This window comes from Trichechus manatus, unplaced genomic scaffold (genome assembly GCF_000243295.1).
Source record: "Trichechus manatus latirostris isolate Lorelei unplaced genomic scaffold, TriManLat1.0 scaffold00040, whole genome shotgun sequence".
Classification (NCBI taxonomy): domain Eukaryota; kingdom Metazoa; phylum Chordata; class Mammalia; order Sirenia; family Trichechidae; genus Trichechus; species Trichechus manatus.
This window is the reverse complement of record NW_004443976.1, coordinates 13,441,145-13,464,417: the sequence shown is the minus strand read 5'-3', so window position 1 is coordinate 13,464,417 and position 23,273 is coordinate 13,441,145. Positions and strand designations below refer to the sequence as shown.

General features: G+C 45.1%; 1 protein-coding gene across 2 annotated transcripts in view; it reads left to right on the top strand.

The window, feature by feature from the left end:
• SCIMP (SLP adaptor and CSK interacting membrane protein) overlaps window positions 1-23,273 on the top strand; it is a 29,004-nt gene that overhangs the window by 2,111 nt on the left and 3,620 nt on the right. For both annotated transcript variants that reach the window (XM_012555462.2, XM_023731122.1), the window contains 2 exons: window positions 16,151-16,274; window positions 18,511-18,571. In XM_012555462.2, coding sequence (XP_012410916.2) covers window positions 16,151-16,274; window positions 18,511-18,571 — 185 coding nt within the window. The remainder of the gene's footprint in view (window positions 1-16,150; window positions 16,275-18,510; window positions 18,572-23,273) is intronic.

Genomic DNA, 23,273 nt, shown 5'->3' with positions numbered 1-23,273 from the left:
TGCTTTTTTCACATTATATGCTTCCTTAATAATTTTCTCACGATGATTTCTTCCTAATTATCACCGCAGTTGCTACATCATATGCCATCAAGTGGCCATTCTGTAGTTTACTTCACCAACCACCCATTGTTCGACTTCTACTTTGCTTCCTGTTTATCTAGATGGAGGTGAACATGTTTATGCCTTTTGGTTTTATTTATTTATTTTTGTATGATTACTTCCTTAGGCTAGATTTATAGGAATGCTATTATTGGATCAAAGGATGTGACCTTTTTTTAAAGGTATTACCATCTGCTTTCAGAAAAATTTTGTTTTCATCCATGTCACACGAAATCATCTGTTTCACTACAGCTTTGCCAGAACAGGATTGTGTCATTATTTTTTCATTTTTGCTAGCAAATAGATGTGGTTCCTAACTGTGAGCAGAGAAATATGCCAGAGGACATAAAGTATGACGAGTAAACAGGTATGGACAGAGTTTGGACTGTAATGAAATAAATCAGACACAAGATTAATCTGACATCTGTAATGGTGGGATAAGCTATCACATTGAGAGGAAGTACAAGCAATCAGCATGGCTCTGCATGGCCACAAAAGACACGCTTAGTGCATCCTCTCCTTCCTAGTTCTCTAGGATTTATATTGAGACTCAATATCTTCTTTATGAAACAATAAGCATGACATCAGCATTACAGTGTGACATGAAATATAGAAATAGGAATAAAAATATAGAATAAGGCTATTACCAAACAAGTTATTATAAACTTGTTGCTGTCATCAGTTATGAATGGTCTGTTATTTTAGTCTATTCCTTACTTCAGAATAGAAAAATAGTAGCTTATGTTCACATGATTTTGTATTATAAGACAATTTTATAATTCTATGTTACAAAACAATGTTTGCAAATTAATTTATGAACGTCCCAGTTATTTTTATTATGCTTAATTTAGTAATATGTTGCAAGTGATTTAAAAAACACACGTTCACAGACAAAACATCATCCGCAAAATGGCACAGAAGAAATACATAAATATATAGCTATATCTTTTTTAGCAACAGGTGTAATGCATGCAATTTATACATAAACAACAATATATATATATATGTCAATTTATAAAAAATTATAGGTCCAAAATGCTGTTTTTGTTAACATGTACCTCTGTATACCATCATTACCCTCAGATTAAATTTAATTGATAAAGAAACAAAATTAACAGTAATATATAATTAAAATCAAGACTCACAGCAACTGAAAACCATGACTCACTCGAGGCCACATTCATAAAGACCAGTAGTCTTTCCCCAAATTGTGGGAATTCTGCTCTTCTAAGGAGTCTGATGTTGGTGATGTTGCTAGGAGTTGCATGGTGACCAGACTTTCTGGTAGAACATTGATTTGGAGTCCTCAGTAAAGTCTAAAAATAAAAACAAACCCATTGCCATCAAGTCACTTCTGACTCATAACAACCTCATATGTGTAGAGTAGAGCAGTGCTCCCTAGGGTTTTCAAGGCTGTGACTTTTTGGAAGCAGATCTCCAGGCCTTTCTTCCTAGGCATCTCTGCACTCAGAGTTCAAACCACCAAACTTTCAGTTAGCAGTCCAGCACTTTACTGTTTATGCCGTCCAAGGACTCCATCAGTAAACTCTAGGAGTCTGCTACTTTTAAGAACATCAAATTTTAGTAGGTTTTAATAATTTAAGAAATTACTAATAAACAATCCCTTTTCTTAACATAAAATTCATGTATTGCATGCTATATGACAAGGAGAATTGAAGAAATGACTGACTTCTTTGGATGAATTCTGGGCCCACCAGGATGACCCTTCTGGCAATGGCAGCACCAAGGAGTGGCCTTTTGGGGAGAGGGGAAGAGGTGGGTTTCAACACCCCTCCATCCTCTCCACGTCCCTCCTGCCAGCCATCCAGAATAAAAGGACTTACAGTTTTTTTATGTGGAGAGTTCACATTGTCTCAGTCTTACTGAAAGTGTGAAATTGTGAATTATCCAGGGAATGTTTTGCCATTTTTATTGATTTGTACATAAAAAAATAACCAAACCAGTTGCTGTTGCGTCAATTCTAACTCATGGTGACCCTATGAGTGTTGGAGTAGAACTGTGCTCCATATGGTTGTCAATGGTTGACTTTTCGGAAGTAGATCTCCAGACCTTTCTTCCAAGGTGCCTCTGGGTGAACTTGAACCTCCAACCTTTCAATTAGCAGCCACGTACCTTAACCATTCGCACCACCCACTGACTTCGATTTGTGCATAACATCTCAGGAAAAGTAAAACGCCTGCTCTGCAAGACAACCAGATTGCTGCCCCAGCCCCTCCCGCACTCATGTACACACTGTGAAGCCCCCCAGCCCTGAGAATTGCTGTTCTAAGTCGAAAGGAGTGAGTCTGGGCCAGGAGACAAGAAAAGGCATGAGGAGTTCATGGAAGGCGGGTTGTTTGTGGGGCAGAGGGTAAGCACGGCACAAGGGAGGCGGAGTGGTGCTGAGAGCAAAGGCTGGTGAGGTGGGCAGGGGAGTGGTCACAAACAGTGTAGAAGGCCATGCTACGAAAGGAGCTTAGATTTCACCTGCTTCAGCCCTGAGAACTACTGAAGAGTTTCAAGCAAGAGAGGAAGAGTCTCTTGTATTCAGCAGCCGGTGGTGGAGGACGGATTAAGGGGTCAGCTGGCGTCAGGGGCCAGTGAAAACGCAGTGGTCCAGGCAAGAGACGAGGAGGACTAGGACTAAAGCAGGGGAGACAGAGATGGAGAGGAGCGGAGTTGATTTAAAAGCCAACGTGGAGATGAAATTTAGAAACTGACTGGCTGGGGACCGAGTGGGGACGGAAGGAAGAGGAATGAGGAGCCCAGGGTTTTCAGGTTTTCACAGAAACGGGGGAGATGGGAGGAAGATAGAGGGAGAGAAGAGAGGCTAACCAAAAAAACTGAAACCCACTGCCAACCAAACCCATTGCCGTCGAGTCGACTCTGACTCATAGCGGCCCTACAGGACAGAGTAAAACTGCCCCATAAGGTTTCCAAGGCTATAATCTTGATGGAAGCAGACTGCCACATCTTTCTCCCATGAAGCGGCTGATGAGTTCGAACCACTGACCTTTCATTTAGCAGCTGAACACTTAACCCCTGTACCACCAGGGCTCCTTGGAAGAGAGGCTAGACCATTTTTAATTACCCTGCCCTGCTCTTCCTTATGCATGCTTGGATTTTAAGTCGCCATCACCTGTCCACATGGGCATTTCTGGTCCTGACATCAAGGAGGTCCGGTGGGAGCTTGGCCTCACAGTTGCCTCACTGGGCATGAGCAGGAAAGTCCCCCCAACACTTGCATGGCCTCTGCTTCCCAGCCAGTCACTTAACACAAGGACACATGTCCAGGTGAGGCTGAGTTTGAAACTGGAATGCACAGAGCCTGAATTTCATTTGAGTCTGAACTGCCTGCCTACCATCCTGTGATGTTCAAGGGAAAGTCCGCCCGTAGCAAGGGAAAGAGGCCGGGGCATCAGCCATTCATTCATTATTCAGATACCTGTAGAGCGCTTTCCTGTGTTCTAGGTGACTTTCTGTTGTTGTTAGCTGCCATGGAGTTGGCACAGACTGGGCACACTCATGTACAAGGGAATGAAATGCTGCCTGGTCCTGTACCATCCCTGTGATCAGTTGTGGACTGGACCCTTGTGATCCAAATAGGGTTTTCATTGGCTGATTTTCAGAACTAGATTGCCAGGCCTTTCTTCCTAGTCTGTTTTAGTCTGGAAGCTCCACTGAAACCTGTTCAGCATCATAGCAACACGCAAGCCTCCACTGACAGATGGGTGGTGGCTATGAATGAGGTGCATTGGCTGGGAATCAAACCTGGACCTCCTGCATGGGGGTGTGAATTCTACCTCTGAACCACCACTGCCTCAGGTGAGGTTCTAGGCACTGGAAATGTAGTGGTGAAGAGAGAGGCACTCTCACTTCTCCAAAAGGCATTTGAGCAAATGCACCAGGAAACAGTCCTTGCTGTAGCAGGACACAGGCTCAGCTGTAGGAAAAATTACATCTCACATATTGATCATAACATTGCGGGTTGGCGGTGTCCCTTCATGTCTCCAAGGAGCATTCCTCTGGAGGGGACAGGCCAAGATTTACACTTCCTCCACAGATGTATGGCACAACAGAGAAGGAAGGAGGCACCATGGGGGTGTGCAGGAGGAGCAGGGTTAAAAGGTGGAGAAGGAGTTTGTCCTGCACAGCTGGACCACTCTCCTCAAGCCTGCTGCTCCCGCACCCCACCCTGCCCTATCCCCCAGGCCATTGACTCTGTCTTCTACTTCAGGGAAAATGGAGGCTTTTAGGTATGAAGAAGGAACCCTGGTGATGCAGCAGGTAAGCTTTCAGCTGCTAACTGGAAGGTTGGCACTTTGAACCCACCAGCCTCCGTGGGAAAATGTGTGGCAGCCTGCTTCTGTAAAGATTTACAGTCTTGGAAGCCCCGTGGGACAGCTCCCCATGGGAATTGACTCAGTGACAACATATTTAGGCATGAACACTCACAACTTCCTGTCCCCACACCCCAGGCTTCTCTCTGACTTCATTCAGCCTCACTTCTCTCTCTCCATCCTCACCCCTCCCTTGTTTCCTTCTCAAAGCTCACTCTTCCACCTGGTCCTGTGAAGGCACTCCTCTGCTTTCCTTCAGATCTCGCTCCTGCTCACCTTTATTTCATTCTTGTCCTCTCTCCTGGCCCCTTCATGGTTTATAAGCTCACTTAAGCCTCTTGTATTTTAAACAAACAAGCAACACTTGCCCAACCTCACTTCCCTCCCATCTTCTTGAAATTCAGGCCTCCCTTGCCTTCAAGAACATTTCTCTCTTCTGCTCTTGTCCTACTTCCGTGGTTGCTCCTTCTCAGCCTCCTTGGTGAGTTCTACCTCTTTCCTTCCATCTTGCTGTACAGATTCCTCAGGATCTATCTTTCCTCTAGTCGTCTCCCTCCTCACACACGCCCTGAACCATCTCACCCACTCTTTTGACTTTGGCCACCACCTGTGTGCAGATGTCTCCCCACGGTGTCCCACCCACACCTCTCACCTGACTCCTGGCCCTGGTGTCCAACTGCCCATCAGGGTGTCCAAGAGGGACCTCCAGCCCAACATGTCCTAAACCTAACTCATCATCTTCTCCTCCTCCAATGTGTCCTCTGTCTCTGTCTCATCCAAGAGCACCACCATCCAGCCAGTCATCCAAGCCAAACACTGTGTCATTCCAGACTTCTCTCTTACCTCACTCCCAACCAATCAGTCCCCAGCTCCCCTTAGTCACGTTTCCTGCAATTGTCCCCTTCTTTCCATTCTCACACCACCACCTTGGTTTCTGCATCATTTTCTCTCCTGGGGATGGTTTGCAGCTGTTTGCTAACTATTTTCACAGGCTCTAGTTGCACGCTTTCCAGGGTACCCTCCCCATCAGTTGCTGAAATAGCCTTCCTATAAAAGACGAATCGTAGCAAGTTGCTTTCCAGCCATGCAAGGATCTCCTACCTTGTCCACTGCTCACCGGAGTGCACACACACTCACACAATGCCTAAACACCAGCATTATGCACTAGTATTTGTGGGTCCCTTAACATTCCCCACACCCTCTCCTTCTGGAGTTCTCTGGAATAGCCGCATCCTCTTTCCCTGTGTGCCTGGCAGACACCCTCTCCACCCTCTGAAATGTGTGAAGTCTTTGATTTACTCCCTCTGAGAGCCTTCTGTGACCTTCCCTCCCCCAGGGTAGAATTACCCCCAGGTACAACCCTCTCCTTTGGGCCACCCCTGAGTCCTGCACAGACCCCCGCAAAGCACCGGCACCACAACATTTACATCTGTGACTAGACACACACACCCCAACTCTGACCTTCCCAGTAGGTTGGACTCCGCTGCAGGGAACGGACAATGAGGTCTATTTTCTGCAGTCCCTGCCCCACCCCCAGCTGCGGGGAGGCATTACATCAGGGCAGTTAGGAAAGTTAATGGGGCTACAGTGCCTAAGTGGAGGTCCAGGCAGAACACAGATGGCACACCCTAACTGGGGGATTAGAGGGTGAAGCTGGGTTTAAGGAAACCGGCAAACTAGTGTAGAATACAGGGGACCTCTTGGCCAACCACCAGAACCAGAAAGAGAGATCTCTATGCAGAAGGCTGTCTGACCTGAGCCATGGCCTTTGGTGTGAGGAGGACACTGCCAATCCACAGCCACCTGGCAGGGAGGGAATCCAGGAATAAACTCCTGACTTCATTCGCCTTCTGCCTTCTGATCTCCTGTTGATGTCTTCGACTGGTCGAGTTCAACTGCAAACCAGATGGGAAGGGAGTCCCTCAAGTCCGCTGGAACACAGAGCAGGGTGAAGAAGGGTGGAGAGAGATGCTGGACAAAAGTCTCCCAGCTCATCTGCCTTCACTGCTCTAAGACCAGTGACCTCACTTCTCCAATCATCCATTTCTTCAGCTCTAAAATGCAGATATAATGCACTTATCTCATTGGGTTATTGTGAGGATTAAATACTCATAAAGCGCTTCACACACAGTAAACATAGACAAAATGTTAGCGATTATTATCATCCTTGTTGCAGATGACTCACTTGGCTACGCTAGATGAAATTCCAAAGCCTCTCTCTTTCCGTGCCTCCCACCTGCCTCTCCTCTGCTCATTAGAGGTCCATAGATGAACAAGGAGGGAAGGCCAGCAAGGAGAGGTCAGGGGAGCCCCAGTCAGGGAGAAGTTTGTATGAAGGCCCAAATATGAGAAAGGACCTATGGTGTCCTGGGATTCTGTGCCAGAGGGCCATGAGAGAGTGTGGGAGAGCCAGAGGGTAAGGCGCCTTGCAGGCAGGGCTAGAGTGTGGGCTTGTTGGGGAAGCAGTGGGGAGCTATTTCAGAGTTCAGAGCAGGGGCATGACATGGGCAGATTTGGGGTGAGAAAGAGCCCACTGACTGCAGTGCAGAGTGCATTAGGATGCATGAGGAGGCAGGGAGGCTAGTTCGGAGGCTGCTACAATAATTTATGGGAGAGGTGCTAAAGCCTGAATGAAGGCCTGATGGCAGGGAGAGGGGAGGAGGGATACCTTAGAAGAGAAGTGTCAGAGGTAGAATTGACAAGACATTACAACCAATTGATCATGGTAGCAACGAGGAAGAGGGAACCTCAGGTCTCTTTAGGTGAAATTTAGTGCCCAGTTTCCTATCCAAGCTTCTCCACTCATTTAATTGTTCAACATATATTTAACCACTCTTTGCCTCAGTTTCCTCATCTGTAAAATGGGCATGATAATGGGGTCCTCGCCTCCTGGGTTTATTGCTAAGAATAAATATATTAATGCATGCAAAGCACTCAGAACCATGCCCAACCTGTGAATTGTTACTACTTAGCTGAGTTCTCATGGGCTGAGTTTTGATTCTAGAAGCCATCTTGTCAGTAGCCAATAATGGTGACAGAAATAGCTAACATATATTGAGCACTTGCTGTGTCCCCAACGGAGCCCTGGTGGCACAATGGCTAAGAGCTGGGCTGCTAACCAAAAGGTTGGCAGTTCGAATCCACCAGCCACTCCTTAGAAACCCTATGGGGAAGTTCTACCCTGTCCTATAGGGTCACTATGAGTTGGAATCGACTCAACAGCAACAGGTTTGGTTTGGGTTTTTTTTTTTGGTGTCCCCAACTGCTTCACCTGGATGTTCTCATTTAATCTAAAAAACATATCCCCATATTACAGGTGAAGAAACTAAGGCTACAGAGAAGTTCAGTTACTTCCCTAAGACCACCCAGTTTCTGGATTCCAGTCCTAGACTGTGTGAACTCCAGAGCATACCTTCCACACCAATCCCTTTCCTTCTGGGAACATCAGTCCTGGGGCAGAGAGAGAATTTCTCTCTCCTTACTCTGCTTTCACTGTCCCATGATATTTTTATCCCCTTAAGGACGCAGAATTTGTTTACTTAGCAAGGCCAGTGTTCCAGTGGACGGTGTTGGAGTCCTTCTGTTTTCCTCTTTGCCCACTTTACCCCATCCCACGACACAGCTCTGTTCAGGCCTTTCTGAGGTCTGGGGCTGGGCTTATTGAATAAGAGGTGATTTCAGGGGTTTGGAGAAGGGCATGGTGCCTAAAATAGCTCCGCGAGAGCTTTCCTCCTAAGGCTTTCATCACACTGACAATGGAGCTCCCTCTAAGTTGTTATCAGTCACCGAGGTCACAAAGTGAATGAGAGTCAGAGTCTTTCCTGAGAGCAGGACGAATAGAGAAGAGAAAGGGAAACAGACTGTAGGAGCACTGAGCTCTTAAGGAGGGAGCACTTGTGGAAGGGGGGGGGGACCACCAAGCAGGAGGACAGATGCCTCCACAACAGGGTCTTCTTGAGCCTTCTTGGTCCTGTAGGAACTTCATTCCTACTTCCATGGAACTTGGGCAAAGATTTTAAGATGTCCATGCTCCTGACGATGCCCTAGAGAAAGAGTCCTGAGAAGCCACAGAAGTCACTCACACCCTAATAAGAACCAGTTTCTCTTCCTCCGCATCTGGCACACCCAGGGGAATGAGTTTCAGTGAAGGGGAAGTTGAGAAAGGAGGGGCTTGGAGCCTTACTTTAGAGAGAAGTGGTGATGGTGGTGGAATTTCGGGCACTACAACAAGCAAACAGGAAATGTCTTTGAGTTCAGGGGGTCCGTTTTAGTGCCTTCACTCTACCCAGCTGCTGCTGCTGCTCCTGCATATGACTGTTCCAGGAACAAGCCACCAGTTCCCTCACCTGCCCCAGCGGGGGCTCTGCAGACTGGCTCCGTGAAGTGTTCCTCACAGGGACACCTGGGAATCTCCTGGAGTGCCTGTTAAAAGTGCTGATTCCCAAGTCCTACCCCAGACCTACAAGTCAGAATTGGGAAGCGAGTGGGAAAGTAGGACCCTGGTATTTGCATTTTAATTGATTCAAATACAATGTTTGAGAACCCCTGGCTTGGTGGTCACAAGTTAGGGCCCTATATTTAGACAGACTTGGATTTGGATTCTGATTTTTCCACTTACTAACTCTGTGATCTTGGGCAAGTTATTGAGCTCTCTTAGGTCTCTGTTTTCTCATCTGTAAAATGGGATAATAATAATTACCTACCTTATAAAGCTGTTGTGAAGATGAAATGAGAGGGGACATGCAGAGTGCTTAGGACTCACGGTGAGCCAATACACGATGGTTGTTATTTTTCTGAAGTGCATTTTCATATTGAGGTTTTCATGATGTGGAACATGTCACAGCTAAAGACTGAGGCCTTGCCAATATTGGAAGTTCTTGTACCAGAGTTCTGCTTTCACTTTTGTTGCAAAAAGAAAGTATTTATCAGCTTGGTGTCAGCCTGGCAGAAGTAAACAGAACATGACCTTTAGCAAGAGAATGGACTGGGCTGGAATCTCAGGTCAATCAGTCAACTGTGTAGACTTCAGGCAATCTCTTAACCTCTCTGAACTTCTGTTTCCTCATCTGTAAGATGAAGGTAATAATAGTACCTTCTTTGGAAGGTTGTAATGAGGGTTAAGTGGTAACATGTATGTTAGAAGTTTTCAATCTTGGCCACATGCTAGAATCACCTGGAGAACTTTATAAAAACAAATAAATAAAACCCCAATGGCCAGGCCACACCCCAGATCAATTAAATTAGAACCTCTAGAGATGTAGAGAAGTTTTTAAAGCTCCACAGTGATTCCACTGTGCAGCCAGGGTCAAGTTCTTGGCCCAGGCCCTGGCACAGCCAAGGTCCTCAATAACTGTAAGCAAAGGGTGCTCCCATAGATCCTCATGCTCTTCCTTCTTCCATTCATGGTGTCCATCAAATGCTCCTCCAGTTGACTGGAACTGAGATCAGGTTCTGCCAGGTCCCTGAACTCCTGGCAGCTGGGGCCCCTGGCCTACACCCCTGCGCTCAACCCCACCCCCAGCTGTCTTATGATTACTGTTTGTGTAGAATATTTTTTTCCATCCCTTCACTTCCAAACTATTTGTGTCTTTGGGCCTAGGATGTGTCTCTTGTAGACAGCATATAGTTGGATCATGTTCTTTTATCCCTCACGTTCTGGGACCAGTGCTGATTGGGGATTGGGCCAGCTCTGATCCCACATCGAGTCCTGCTCTCCTCTAGTCTAGACTGGACTTTGGGCCTCACTTGGGTTTCCAAGGCTCTGTTTTATCCCTTAGATAAAGGGTTAGAGATAAAGTATCCCAACCTCCCATCTCCTCAGCCTCTTGGGGACTCTGATTTTTCCTTCCATGTGACAATTGCCTCTCCCACCTGTGGAGGGGGACCTGGGTCTGCCCCTAGCCTTCCGGTATGTCCCCACTGCTTCCTGACTGGGTCAGCACTGTCTATGTGGACTATGTGGTGGACTTCTGGTCAAAGATGGCAGAATGATCACTCACTTTTTTCCCTTTTCCTCCTGAGACATCACTAAAATCACAAAAATACATTTTAAAGATCTATAAACCAGTGGGGAGCCCTGGTGGTGCAGTGGTTAAGAGCTTGCCTGCTAGCCAAAAGGTCAGCAGTTCGAATTCACTAGCTACTCCTTGGAAATCCTATGGGGCAGTTCTACTCTGTCCTTTAGGGTCGCTATGAGTCGGAATCAACTTGATGGCAAAAGATTTGTTTTTTTGTTTTTGTCTTTTTTTCTTTGGTTTTATAAACCCATGGAACCGCTCTAACCAAAGAGTCTTATCCTGTTGAGGTATGAACATGAAATGGTTTGTGTGGTGGCTCCCCCAGAGATGACCATGCCCTAATTCCTAAAACCTATGAACATGTTCGGGTACATGGCAAAGGAGAATTAAGGTTATAGGTGGAGTTAAAGTTTCTAATCAGCTGAACTTAAAATAGGGAGATTATCCTGGATTATCTGGGTGGGCTCAATGTAATCACAAGGGTCCCTAAAAGCGGGATGTGACTACAGAGGAATGGTTACAGAGATGCAACATTCCTGGCTTTGAAGATGGAGGAAGGGGCCACAAGCCAAGGAAGGCAGGTGGCCTCTAAAAGCTGGCAAGGAAATGGATTCTTCCCTAGAGACTCCAGAAAGGAATGCAGCCCTGCTGACATCTTGATTTTAGCCCAGTGATACTTGTGTCAGACTTCTGACCTCTAAAACTATAAGATAATAAATTTGTGCTGTTTTAAGCCACTAAATTTATGGTAATTTGTTACAGCAGCTACAGGAAAGTAGTACAATTTGTTTGCAATATCTGCTGCTGCCTGGGCTCCCCTCTGTCCCTCTGGGAAGTGGACATTTCAGTCCAGTTTCAACACTTTCAAGTTACTTTTGTTTATTAAGCAGATTCATTTCAGTGTTTTAAAATTTAGTCATGTTCATTTTAAAACTTCAATCTTATATTTGATTCAAAGCTCTCCTCTTTTCCCCAGCAAGGGGAGTAAAGAGAAGGGTAGAGCCTGCTCAGCTCTTTCAGCAAACTCTTCCCTGTACTTACTTCTCTGGTGTTGGGATGAAGAGGAAAGAAGGACAAACAATTTGCATGGGCAGTCTCCCATTAATGGGCTATTACTGCTGATCTAATTTTTGAGGATGGGATGGGGGCTCCAACTGGCTCACTGATGAGGGACTGAACCCCTTGGGCATCGGTGGTCCCTTGGACAGACTCAACTGCACCTTTGGACTGACTGGCATCCTCTTGTGCAAGCACTTTTTTGCCCCATGACGCAGTAGTCCTCAACAGGCCTGGGCCGCCCAATTTAGCTATCCTCTGTGGCCCCAACTCCAGGCTTCTGTACCTTTCCTAGGCCTGAGCTTGAGAAGGCAGCCACTGCACGCTCCCCATTGGCCATACTCCCCGCCATTTCTCTCCAGAGCTCCTCTCCCCTCTCTGGTAGCACCCTGGCCATTAAAATAGCCTGGTGGCCCAGTGGACATCTAAGTGGAAATGAGACATGATTCTTGGGTCTCCCTCCCTCAGCTACACTCTTCCCAAAGATAAGCTCTTCTTGGTTGTATTGAAAAGGCATCTCACAGCAGTTTACAGGGAAGGAGGTGACCCACAGTCGTGTTTCTCTGGTCTTAGAATGTGGGGAATTTTATTTTCAAATCTGGGCCTTGATCATTCATTCTGGAGAATTCCCCTTGACCCCTCATACCACCGTATCACTACCATAGCAATACTCCTACTAAACGAAGATATCCTGTACTCCAATGGCCTTTCTTTGATGACCTACAGGCATCATTACTAACATCAACAGAAGAAGGAACTGTGACAAAGAGAGAAAGCATCCTGGCTCTCTTTCCTACCTGGGTGGCCTTGGGCAGGTCATTTCACCTCAGACTTGGTTTCCCGTCTTTTGAAACAGGGTGGTAGGGAGGATGAAATAAGGTAAGAGATGGGAAAACGTTTGGTGCTTGGTGCACCAAAACACTCAAAACATTAAATGGCAAATCAAATCCGTTTAATGTGTAAGAATATGTGGTGCGATTAATTACTTTTGTGTGTGGCCTGTCTCGCCATGGTCTTGTAACTCCTACCCAGGTGAGTGGGTGGGACTGTGTGAGAGGGTAGTTGTGGCCTAGCAAGGGGATTGGTCAGTTTTGCCTTAAAAGAGAGCCAATTTCAGAGCGGAGAAGAGGATCCTACCACCACCAAGGAAGAACATCCAGGAGCAGAGAGTGCATCCTTTAGACTCGGGATCCCTGCGCTGAGAAGCTCCTGGAAGTAGGAGACCAAGAGAGAGCAAGCAAGCTGTAACCATGAAGACAGTGAGAAGCGGTGGCAGGAGGGACCCGGCAGCAGAGACCTGGCAGCAGGAAACGGTGTGGTGGGCTTCCCAGCCCACGGAGACAGAAAGCTGAGTGCCTTTGGGGAGAGGCCTAGGGCCAGGGAGAGGCGTGCTTGCGAGCAAGGCTGGGAAGAGGCTATCCTGAAGGAAGAACTGTATCCTGAGCGTTTCTGAGCCTGAACTGTAACCTGTTACTTCCCTAATAAATCCCATAATCGTGAGTATGGTCTATGAGTTCTGTGTGGCCATTGCAATGAATTATCGAACCCAGCAGAGAAGTAGACAGTGCTATGTGAGGGATGGTTGGTGTCAGAATTAGTAAAGATGGCAGAGAGAGTAGGCTTGTATGGTCTCCACCGCATGAAGTCAGCCTTTCGCTGTTGCTCTTGCTTCTCTTTCCCCCTTGTGGGTTTGGAGGAGGTCAAACACTGCCCCTATGTCATTTTTACAGAACAAAACTACAAAAAACTTATCACACTGAGTAGTTCTGAAAAGTGACCCATAGTTTCCTTTCTGACAACATTACACTTCCTCTTTCTTTCCCACGAACCTGATTAGAATGAAATTCCTTTAACTTGAAACTGAGCAATGGCTTTTCATGGAAACTATACTGTACAGCTGATTGACTCTTTTTAATTTTATCGAAGTAAATACAAATAGTTCAAAAATCAAGTAATTCAGAAGATTTGTAATGAAACACTACAGTCCCCTGTCTTCCCACTCCCTTCCTTCCACCTAGTCATGTTCCTAAGTTGCAACAGCTTTTAACTCTTGTATCCTGTATTTACTTCTATCTTAGTTATCTAGTGCTGCTATAACAGAAATACCACAAGTGAATGGCTTTAACAAACAGACGTTTATTTTCTCATGCTGTAGTAGGCTAGAAGTCCAAATTCAGGGCACCAGCTCCAGGGGAAGGCTTTCTTTCTCTGTCAGTTCTGGAGCAAGGTCCTTATCATCAATCTTCCCTTGGTCTAGGAGCTTCTCTGCACAGGGACCCTGGGTCCAAAGGATGCGCTGTGCTCCTGGCACTACTTTCTTGGTGATTTGAGGTCCCCCTGTCTCTCTGCTCACTTCTCTCTTTTACATCTCAAAAGAGATTGGCTTAAAACACAATCCAATCTTGTAGATTGAGTTCTGCTTCATTAACATAACTGCCACTAATCCCAGCTCATCAACATAATGGAGATAGGATTTACCACACATAGGAAAATCACATCAGATGACAAAATGGTGGACAATTCACACAATACTGGGAATCATGGCCCAGCCAAGTTGACAGATATTTTGGGCAGACACAATTCAATCCATAACAACTTCTATAGCTCTAAAGAGTAAATTTATGTTGCTTTTTGGGGAAAATTTTCAAGAGTAAAGCAAACAGACAGAAAGAAAATATGAGAGGAAAGATAGACCAAGAACCAAGAGTCCAACATTTGAAGAGCAAAGAGAATTGAGAAAATGGAGAGAACATACTGTCATCTACCTGACACCTATCTATCATCTATGTATCTATCATCTATCTATCATCTATCTATCCTTCCCTCCTTCTCTTCCCCCTTCCACCCCTCCCTCCATCTCTCCACCCCTCCATCCCTCTACCCCTCCATCCACCCATCCATCCATCCAGCTGGTCTCCAACAGCTAAAGAAGGTAAGATGTGAGATCCCAACTTAAGTTTATTGAACTAAGAGTCTCCTTCTGATCTGTGGCCTCTTTTTAAGACTAGTACTCTTTTGACTTCACTGGGCCCTGCTAAACCAAAATTCATGGGCCCCTATTGAGAGCCAAGTTTCCACTATCCATTTTTTTATTTTGTCTATGTTCTTCTTCCTCCTTTGCTTTCTTTTGTGCATCTGAAAAGATAATCTGCAAAAAAAAATCTGTCCGCATGCCTTGGGGGTGGGTTATTCCCAGTAACTGACCGATTTTTAAATGTTAAAAGTTCTTTGTAGTAATAATGTCTTCAGCATCAGCCTACTTTTGCCCCTGTTCCTCTGCCACCTTCCTAGCCCCTGTTTACGTCATGAATACTACTCAAAAGCATCAGTCTGAAATGGTACCACAACAACATACATGGGTGGAGGTTGATTCTCATGTAACCAGAATGCCAGGATGTGTCCCAAGCCTTAGGATTACTTTTATTTTAATTTCCAAATGAACTAGAAATGGTGCTCATTCCACAGACAAGGAGAGTTCAGCCCCTCTCCAAGATCTCCTGGAATTCCTGAGGCTACTCCTGTTCGTCCATCCTACAGCCTTCTCCTCACTATCACTGGGAGATTGGCAGCTGCTCTTCTTTCTACTTACCATATGTTACCCCTGGCAGGGAAAACCACTGCACCCATGTCATTTCCCCCCAGGATCTGCTCATACAAGCCTGTCTGTTGTGCGGTTTTATTGAAGGTGGATGGTAACAGAGGAAGACTGCAACATAACATAATACAGGCAACAACTTAAAACTGAATATTAGAAAAATCCATTGGTCACTTTCCACTCTGGGGAATTTTTAAGGATGCTCAGATTTGATGCTATCTTCTTGACCTCTCCCGCTGCTGCCGCCCTCTTCTAAGACTCTCCTCCTCTAGCCTACCAGCCTTCAACCCCAAATGCTTGTGACTTTTATCATACAAACCAACTCATCTTGCTCTGTGTCTTTACCTTCCCCCTTCTGATCATGCCTCGCTCAAAGAGGTCTATCAAAGTATTTTTCTAACCCCCCTCCCAAACAAAGGCCCTCAAAATTCTATCTGTCCTCTTATGAATTCAGTCTATATTGCCCTTATTATATAAAAACAACTGCAGTCAATTATTTGTTTTAAATTGCACATTCTCCCACCAGCTGCATGTTTGGCAATATAAGAGAAAGCAGTGATTATGCTACAATTTCTAAAGTGCCTACCACCATCACCACCACCAGTTGCCATCAGTTTGATCCTGGCTCATGGCAACCCCAAGTGTATCAGAGTAGAACTGTGCTCCATAGGGTTTTCAATGGCTGATTTTTAAAAAGTAAATCATAAAGCCTTTCTTCCAAGGTGCTTCTGGGTGGACTTGAACCTCCAACCTTTTGGTTAGCAGCCAAACACATTAAGTTTCCACCACTCAGGGACTCCGTGTCACTCCCATGTTACATATGAGGAAACTGATGCTCAGAGAAGGTTAAGTGACTTGCCTGAGGTGTCCTGGCTACTAATTGGTACGGTTTAAATGTAAACTAGTGCCAGTTTGATTCCTAAGCAGATGCCTGTATTACTACACAATATGGTAGATAACCTCACCACCACCACAGCACCACCACTCTAAGATGCCCCTCATTCATGCCTCATTCTTCTGTCTCCATTCCTCCTCTATATTAGGATACCCCTGCTATGCCTTGGTGGAAGGACAAATTCTGGATCTTCTTAGCTGGCGCCATCATCGTTACCTCCGTGAGCCTGGGCCTCATCCTGTACTGTGTCTGTAGAAGGCTGTTTAGACAAGGTAATGGCCATCTCACCTGTGTGGGTAGAGGGAAGCAAGGGGTGGTTATCAGTGCATTAGGACTCTTTTAGGGCAAGAAGATTCATCCTTGGCCTGTATGGACTGAACCTTGGATTAGTAGTTAAGAGCTACAGTTGCTAACAAAGAGGTCGCCAGTTCAAATCCATCAGCTGCTCCTTGAAAACCCTGGAGCAACAGTTCTACTCTGTCCTATAGGGTCAGTATGATTCGGAATCGACTGGATGGCAGTGGGTTTGGTTTTTTTGTTGTTGTTGTTATTCTGTGTTTGAGTCCTACCTCTGCCACTAACTCATGTCCTTGGGCTTCAATTTCCCCAACTGTGTAGGGAAGGCAGAGGGGTTAATTAATTTTCAAACACTCTTCTAGCCCTAAGAGGTTGGGTGAAAGCAGAATCTATTTAAAAGCACAATATGCTCAAATGCTTTCTATCTCTCATGTGGCTGCTGATCACAGCATCTTCTCTCAGGGAGTTGGAAGAGCACAAGTCTGTAGAATGTCAAAACACTGTCTTGACAAGTAAAATATAGACTCGATCCATGATCTACATGTTGTTTGGCCACCATGATTGCCTCCTGTAAGGTCATACTCTGAATTTTCTGGTATTATCCACATCTTGACCAAAGATTTTTGCCACCCTTGACATAAATAGGTAGCTACTTAGGGATTAACATTAATTTTGGATTGTCTTCAAGTGGGTTTTCCACCTTGCTGCTCATCTCCAGAAACACGAAACCCTTAATTCAATGATGTTTTTGCTTTAGATCCTATCCCTTTAAATAATGACCTAAGTCAAGAGTACACTTGGGGATGGTAAATACACTGAGGTGTAGAACCCCCTTCCCCTGGGGTTCCTTGGACAGGCATCCCTCAATGATCAAGGCTCTGTCCTCCCATTGCATCCAGATACAGCCTGTCATGGATTGAATTGTGTCCCTCAAAAATATGTGTCAACTTGGTTAGGCCATGATTCCCTGTATTATGCAGTTGTCCTTTATTTTAGTGATTTTCTTATGTGTTATAAATCATAATCTCTGTTTGTGGTTAAAGAGGATTAGGATGGGATGTAAAACCCTTGCTCAGGTCATATCCCTGATCCAATGAAAATGGAGTTTCCCTGGGGTGTGGCCTGCCCCATCTTTTATCTCACAAGAGATAAAAGGAAAGGGAAGCAAGCAGAGAGTTGGGGACCTCAAACCACCAAGAAAGCAGTGCTGGGAGCAGAGCACGTCCTTTGGACCCGGGGTTCCTGCACAGAGAAGCTCCTAGTCCAGGGGAAGATTGATGACAAGGACCTTCCTCCAGAGCCAACAGAGAGAGAAAGCCTTCCCCTGGAGGTGACATCCTAAATTTGGACTTCTAGCCTGCTAGAACTGTGAGAAAATACATTTCGCTTTGTTAAAGCTATCCACTTGTGGTATTTCTGTTATAGCAGCACTAGATTACTAAGACACAGCCGCAGAATCCTGCTCAACCTGGTGCTAAAAGGTCAGCACTGCACAAGAGGTGAAAGGAAATTGATTCTCATGTAACCATTCTTCTCAATCTCTTTTTTGAGATAAGAAAATTAAGGTTTGAAGTGAGATAGAGCCTTGGCTGAAGTCCATAGGTGTTGGTGGCAGCGCTGGGACCAGAACTCAGGTCTTCTGGGCTCCCAGTTCAATGCTCTTTTCTCTCTACTCCTTGATGGTAACTAATATTTCTCTTTAAAACAAAAAGTGTATTCTGTTCATCTGTAGTCCTGTATCCATTTTCCTTCTTAAAACTTTTCATTCTTAGATATGGACAAAAATATGACTGTAAACAAAAACTTTACCTCTTGTCTTGAGCTACTCCTGTTAACAAGCAGGTTATCATTAATAATAACTTCTATGTCCAGTGCATCACAGTTGACAAACTGTTTTTCCCATTCTTTATCTTATTTCCTCCCAACTACACCTATGTTCCTGAGTGCCACCTAAGTGCCAGGCATAGTACTAGGAAGTAAATACAGCCCACATGGTTACTATCATCACTGGGTTAGCACACAGGCTCTGAGGTCAGATGGCCTGAGTTCAAATTCTGGCTCTACCACTCACTGGCTCTGTGTCTTTAAGTCTATCTCCTCTTGGTGGTTCTTTCCAAACGTCTTAGACCTGCTGGCCTTTGAGGATTTCTGAACTGTAGAATCACAACCGTTGTTAACTCTTCCTAAATGGAAATACTTTTTCTCCCTTAGGCAAGAAATTGAAAACTGCCAAGCCCTTGAAACAAAATGAAGATGAAGAAATGACGTATGAGTAAGTGGGAGCAAATCCTTCTGCTTTTTAATTTTGAGAACCGCTTGTTCACTTTCACTATTACTCCAACACTACTTTACTAGCGGGACTGAAACGCCCACTTTTCGTGTGTCATGTCTTCCAACTCTCCCTCTTTAAGGGGGAAGGTCTCAGGGATTTGGGGTGCAGGGCATTGTTTGGCTCTCTCTGCTCTCCAAATCTTCCCTCATCTCATTTGTTTTGATAAAGGTCATAGGTCTGGCTCCATGTTCTGGGCCTACCATTCAGGGTTAGGTCAACTCTTCATTAGACAGATTACAAGTATAATCCTCTGAAAGCTATTGTGCTGAATAAAAACATACTTTTCATTTTATGATATATTTGGGGCTTGTTGATAGCTATCTGTGCTGGGAGTCCCTGAGACCACCATCCGATTCAACGAGTCATTAGAAGGACTCATAGGACCCAGAAAAGATGTTATACTCATAGTTACAGTTTATTACAATGAAAAGATACACACTGAAATGAGCAAAGGCAAAAGGCACATAGGGCAGAGTCCAGGAAAAACCAGGTGCAAGCTTCCAGTTGTCCTCCCCAGTGGAGTCACACTGACAGCACTTAATTCTCCCAGCAACAGTGTGTGACAGCATGTGTAAATGTGCCAAACAGGAAAGCTCCCCTGAGTCTTGGTGTCCAGGGTCTTTATTGTGGCTCAGTCATGTGAGTAGCCGTGACAACTCAGTCTCCAGCCCCAACAGAAGTCAAACCGATATAGTGTGGCCCAAAGCCACTGGGCATACATAAACAGGCATTCGCCATAAATTATATTGTTAGCATAAACTATCTGGCATGGCCCAAGCCCCCAGGTATGGAAATACATGCTTATCAGGCAGGATATTCTAAGGGTTTAGAGGTTATCTCCCAGGAGTCAGTTAAGGGCCCATCCTTTCGGAATGTGTGCACTATATCCAAAAAAATCTATGCTTTTCTAAAATGACTTGTGATATGCTTGCTTCAACAGTACATATACTAAGAAGACTTGAGGCACCTAGCAAATAAATAATAGGTCCCTTCCATACCAATTCTGATCCCCTTGAGTAGTAAAACAAATGTGTAAGGCAGTTAGATGACTAAAATATCACCTTAATGAAGGTCATACGAGTAAAGCTGACAGGAGAAGGAAACAGAATGTGTGGCTAATTGCCTCCATGAACGATGGCCTCCTTTGCCATGAGACCAGAAGAAGTGGATGTTGCCCATCTACCATTACTGAACATTTTGATCAAAGATTCTGTAGAAAAATCTGGATCAAGAGAAGGAAAATACAAACACCATTTCAAATTCTCATGAATCCAGACTTTCTGGAGCCGTTGAGGCTGGATGAACCCTCAAAACTAGTACCCTGTGTTAGGTAATCTTTAAACCTTAAGCCAAAAATATCCCCTGAAGTCTTCATTAAATCAAACAACAATTTAGCTTAATTAGTAAAGAATGTCTGCCTTGAGCATTGTGCTCTTTTAAGAACTGTCTATATGGGATCAAATTGACAACAGCAGCTTGAAAGATTAGATAGGAACCTTACGGGGCAGTGAGTTTATGTCAATGGGGAGGAACAGTTCAGAAAAGAAGGGTGAGAATGGTTGTACAACTGGAAAATGTAGTCAGTCACTAAATTGTGTCTGTAGAAATTGTTGAATTGGTATATGTTCTGTTGTGTATATTCTCAACAACAAAAAATAAATTAAAAAAGAGTAAGGCTGGCATTGCAGAATGTGGCTCTTCTCCAGGGGCAAGCGAGCTTCCTAATTCTGAATTGGGCAAACTTTCCTGCCTAGTTCACAGGCAGCCCTACAAAACCTCAGGTTTCCTCCCACAGAGCAGGCCCCTTTCTTTGAATGGCAAAGATCTGGGCAGATTATGTGCTTTCTGCAGTCAGGCCAGCTCTGGGGGACAAAAGTGGGAGGAGCTGGACCTTTTTCTGAAATTTACCAGTCAAATAAATCACCCTCCTTTCCCGGGAAGAGGCATGGAGAAGTGAAGAGAAGCCATTGCTGGCACTCTTACCACATGTCCCCTTCTCCACTCATCCCAACAACCTAAAAATGCTTATGCATTCCCAGGGGGACATAACCACACGTGAAAGCCCAAAACTTAGCTCAGAAGAATACAGAACCAGTTTGGAAATTGGTGCACATAAATGGGAATGGGGATCTAGGTAAGGAGGCTTTCTTGGAGTCTATAATTTTTTGAACTTCTTACTAAAGTATAATATGCATACAGAAAAGTACACATTGGTAAATGTATCAAAAAAAAAAAGAAAACCCTGAACAAATTACCGTAGAGTCGACTCTGACTCGTGGTGACTCCACGTGTGTCAGAGTAAAACTGTGCTCCACAGGGTTTTCAATGGCTGATTTTTCAAAAGTAGATTGTCAAGCCTGTCTTCCAAGGCACCTGTAGGTGAACTTGATCCTCCAAACTTTCAGTTAGCAGCCACGCACATTAACTATTTGCACCATCTAGGGACTCCGAGTAAATGTACAGCTCAATGAATTTTCACAAACTGAGCAGCCAGCACCAAGATCAAAAAACAGAATATTACCAGGACCTCAGATGCTCACCTTATATTCCCTGTTAGCCATTATCCCTAAAAGGAAACCACTATATGACTTCTAATGGTAGAGATTCATTTTCTCTTGTTTTAATGCTGTCTATAAATGGAACTGTATAGTATAGTATGTGTCGGTTGGTGTTTGGTTTCTTTTGCTCCACGTTATTTTTGTGAGGATCGTTGTGTGTAGTTATAAATTGTTCATTCTCGCTGCTACAGAGTATTTTACGTTGGGAGTACACCATGGTTGATTTATTCATTCTACTGCTGATGGCCATTTGGGCAGTGTCCAGTTTGGGGCTGTTATGAGTAGTGCTGCTATGAACATTCTAGTATATGTCTTTTTATGAACATGCATACACATTTCCGTAGGATACATACCCAGCAGTGGGATAGCTGCAGTCCCTGGGGGGTGTAAACGGTTAATGCACTTGGCTGCTGTTATGGATTGAATTATGTCCCCCCAAAAATGTGTGTATCAATTTGGCTGGGCCATAATTCCCAGTATTGTGTGATTTTCCTATATGTTGTAAATTCTGCCTCTATGATGTGGTGACCCTAATACTCACCAGCATGTTTTCTCCTTTTCAGATTGGGCAACTGAGGGCTTGACATAACTAACGCCATGATGAATTTATAAGTTTTTTTCTTTTTTCTTTGCCTTCTCTCTTTTCGCATACCTGTGTTAATGGCTTTGTTTTGTGCATACCTTTGCTAATGACTCTGCTTTAGGATCCCCCACAGGGAGATTAGAGCCCAGATGTCAGAGACTACGTACATCTTTAGCCTGATAAGGAAGTGTCCAGTTCCCTGTCTCTTTAGTATGATAGTCTATGATAGTCTCTTGTAATTATCTTGGAGTGAATAACAACACTTCTAACCTTTGTAAAAATCATATATAAGATCTGATGTAAAAATGCTTTTTGGGACTCCCTAAGGACAGCCTGAGTTGCTGTGGGGTCCCTGGTGGTGTACACTTCCTGAATTAAAAGCTTTCTCACTCTTTCTGACTTGGGGTGTGTTTCATTGGCTCGACTGCTCCAGGGCACAGACCCTATTCGGGTAACAATGTTAATGAGGGAGGGTGAGCGGCAGTTGTGCTAGTGAGGTAGGACACAATCTACAAGACTGGATTGTGTCCTGAGGCGATCTCTTGAGATATAAAAGACAGAAGTGAGCAGAGAGACAGGGGGACTTCATACCACCAAGAAAGCAGTGCCAGGAGCAGGGCGAGTCCCTTGGACTGGGGTCCCTGCACAGAGAAGCTCCTAGTCCGGCGTAACACTAATGAGAAGGAAGACCAACAGAGAGAGAAAGCCTTCCCCTGGAGCTGATGCCCTGAATTTGGACTTTTAGCCTACTTTACTGTGAGGAAATAAACTTCTCTTTGTTAAAGCCATCCACTTGTGGTATTTCCGTTGTAGCAGCACTAGATAACTAAGACAGAATTTGGTACCAAGAGAGTGGGGTGCTGCTCTAATAGATACCTAAAACGTGGAAGTGATTTTGAAACTGTGAATGGATAGAGTATTGGCAGCTGCAAAGGACCAGCAGCAGCAGAGAAGCAACAGCGGCAGAGAACCAACAGCAGCAGAACCAGGAGACCAGTGCGAGACGGCGCTGGAACCGACCCACAGAGCAAGAGAGCTGAGTGCCTGTGTGCACGAGGCTTTCTGGGGGAGTGGGGTGCCTCCGGGCACTTACTGGTGGAGCTACCAAGCTTTGGAACATTTGCCCCAGCAGGGCAGATGTGGGCGTGAGGCCGGAGGGCTGAGCGGCCACAGGAAACAGAAGCTGAAGCTGAAGAGACAAGGAACACAAGAAGCCAAGTCAGTCTCAAAATGTATGGCCATGACCTCTAGGGTTTCAAAGGGTGGAGCCATGACCTCTGGTGTTTCTAAGGGTGGAGTCGCCACTCAGATGGAGTAGGAGAATGGTGCGCCTAAAGCCAAGGGAGCAGAGTTGCTGTCCCAGTGGGCCTGGAAGGCGGAGCTGAAGCCCAGGGCCGACGGGCGTCCACTCAAAATCCAGAGACTGTGGCCAATACCTAGAGTCTGGAGGGCAGGGCCATTATGTAAATTGTCTCAGAGAACAGAGGTTTATTTTCAAAGC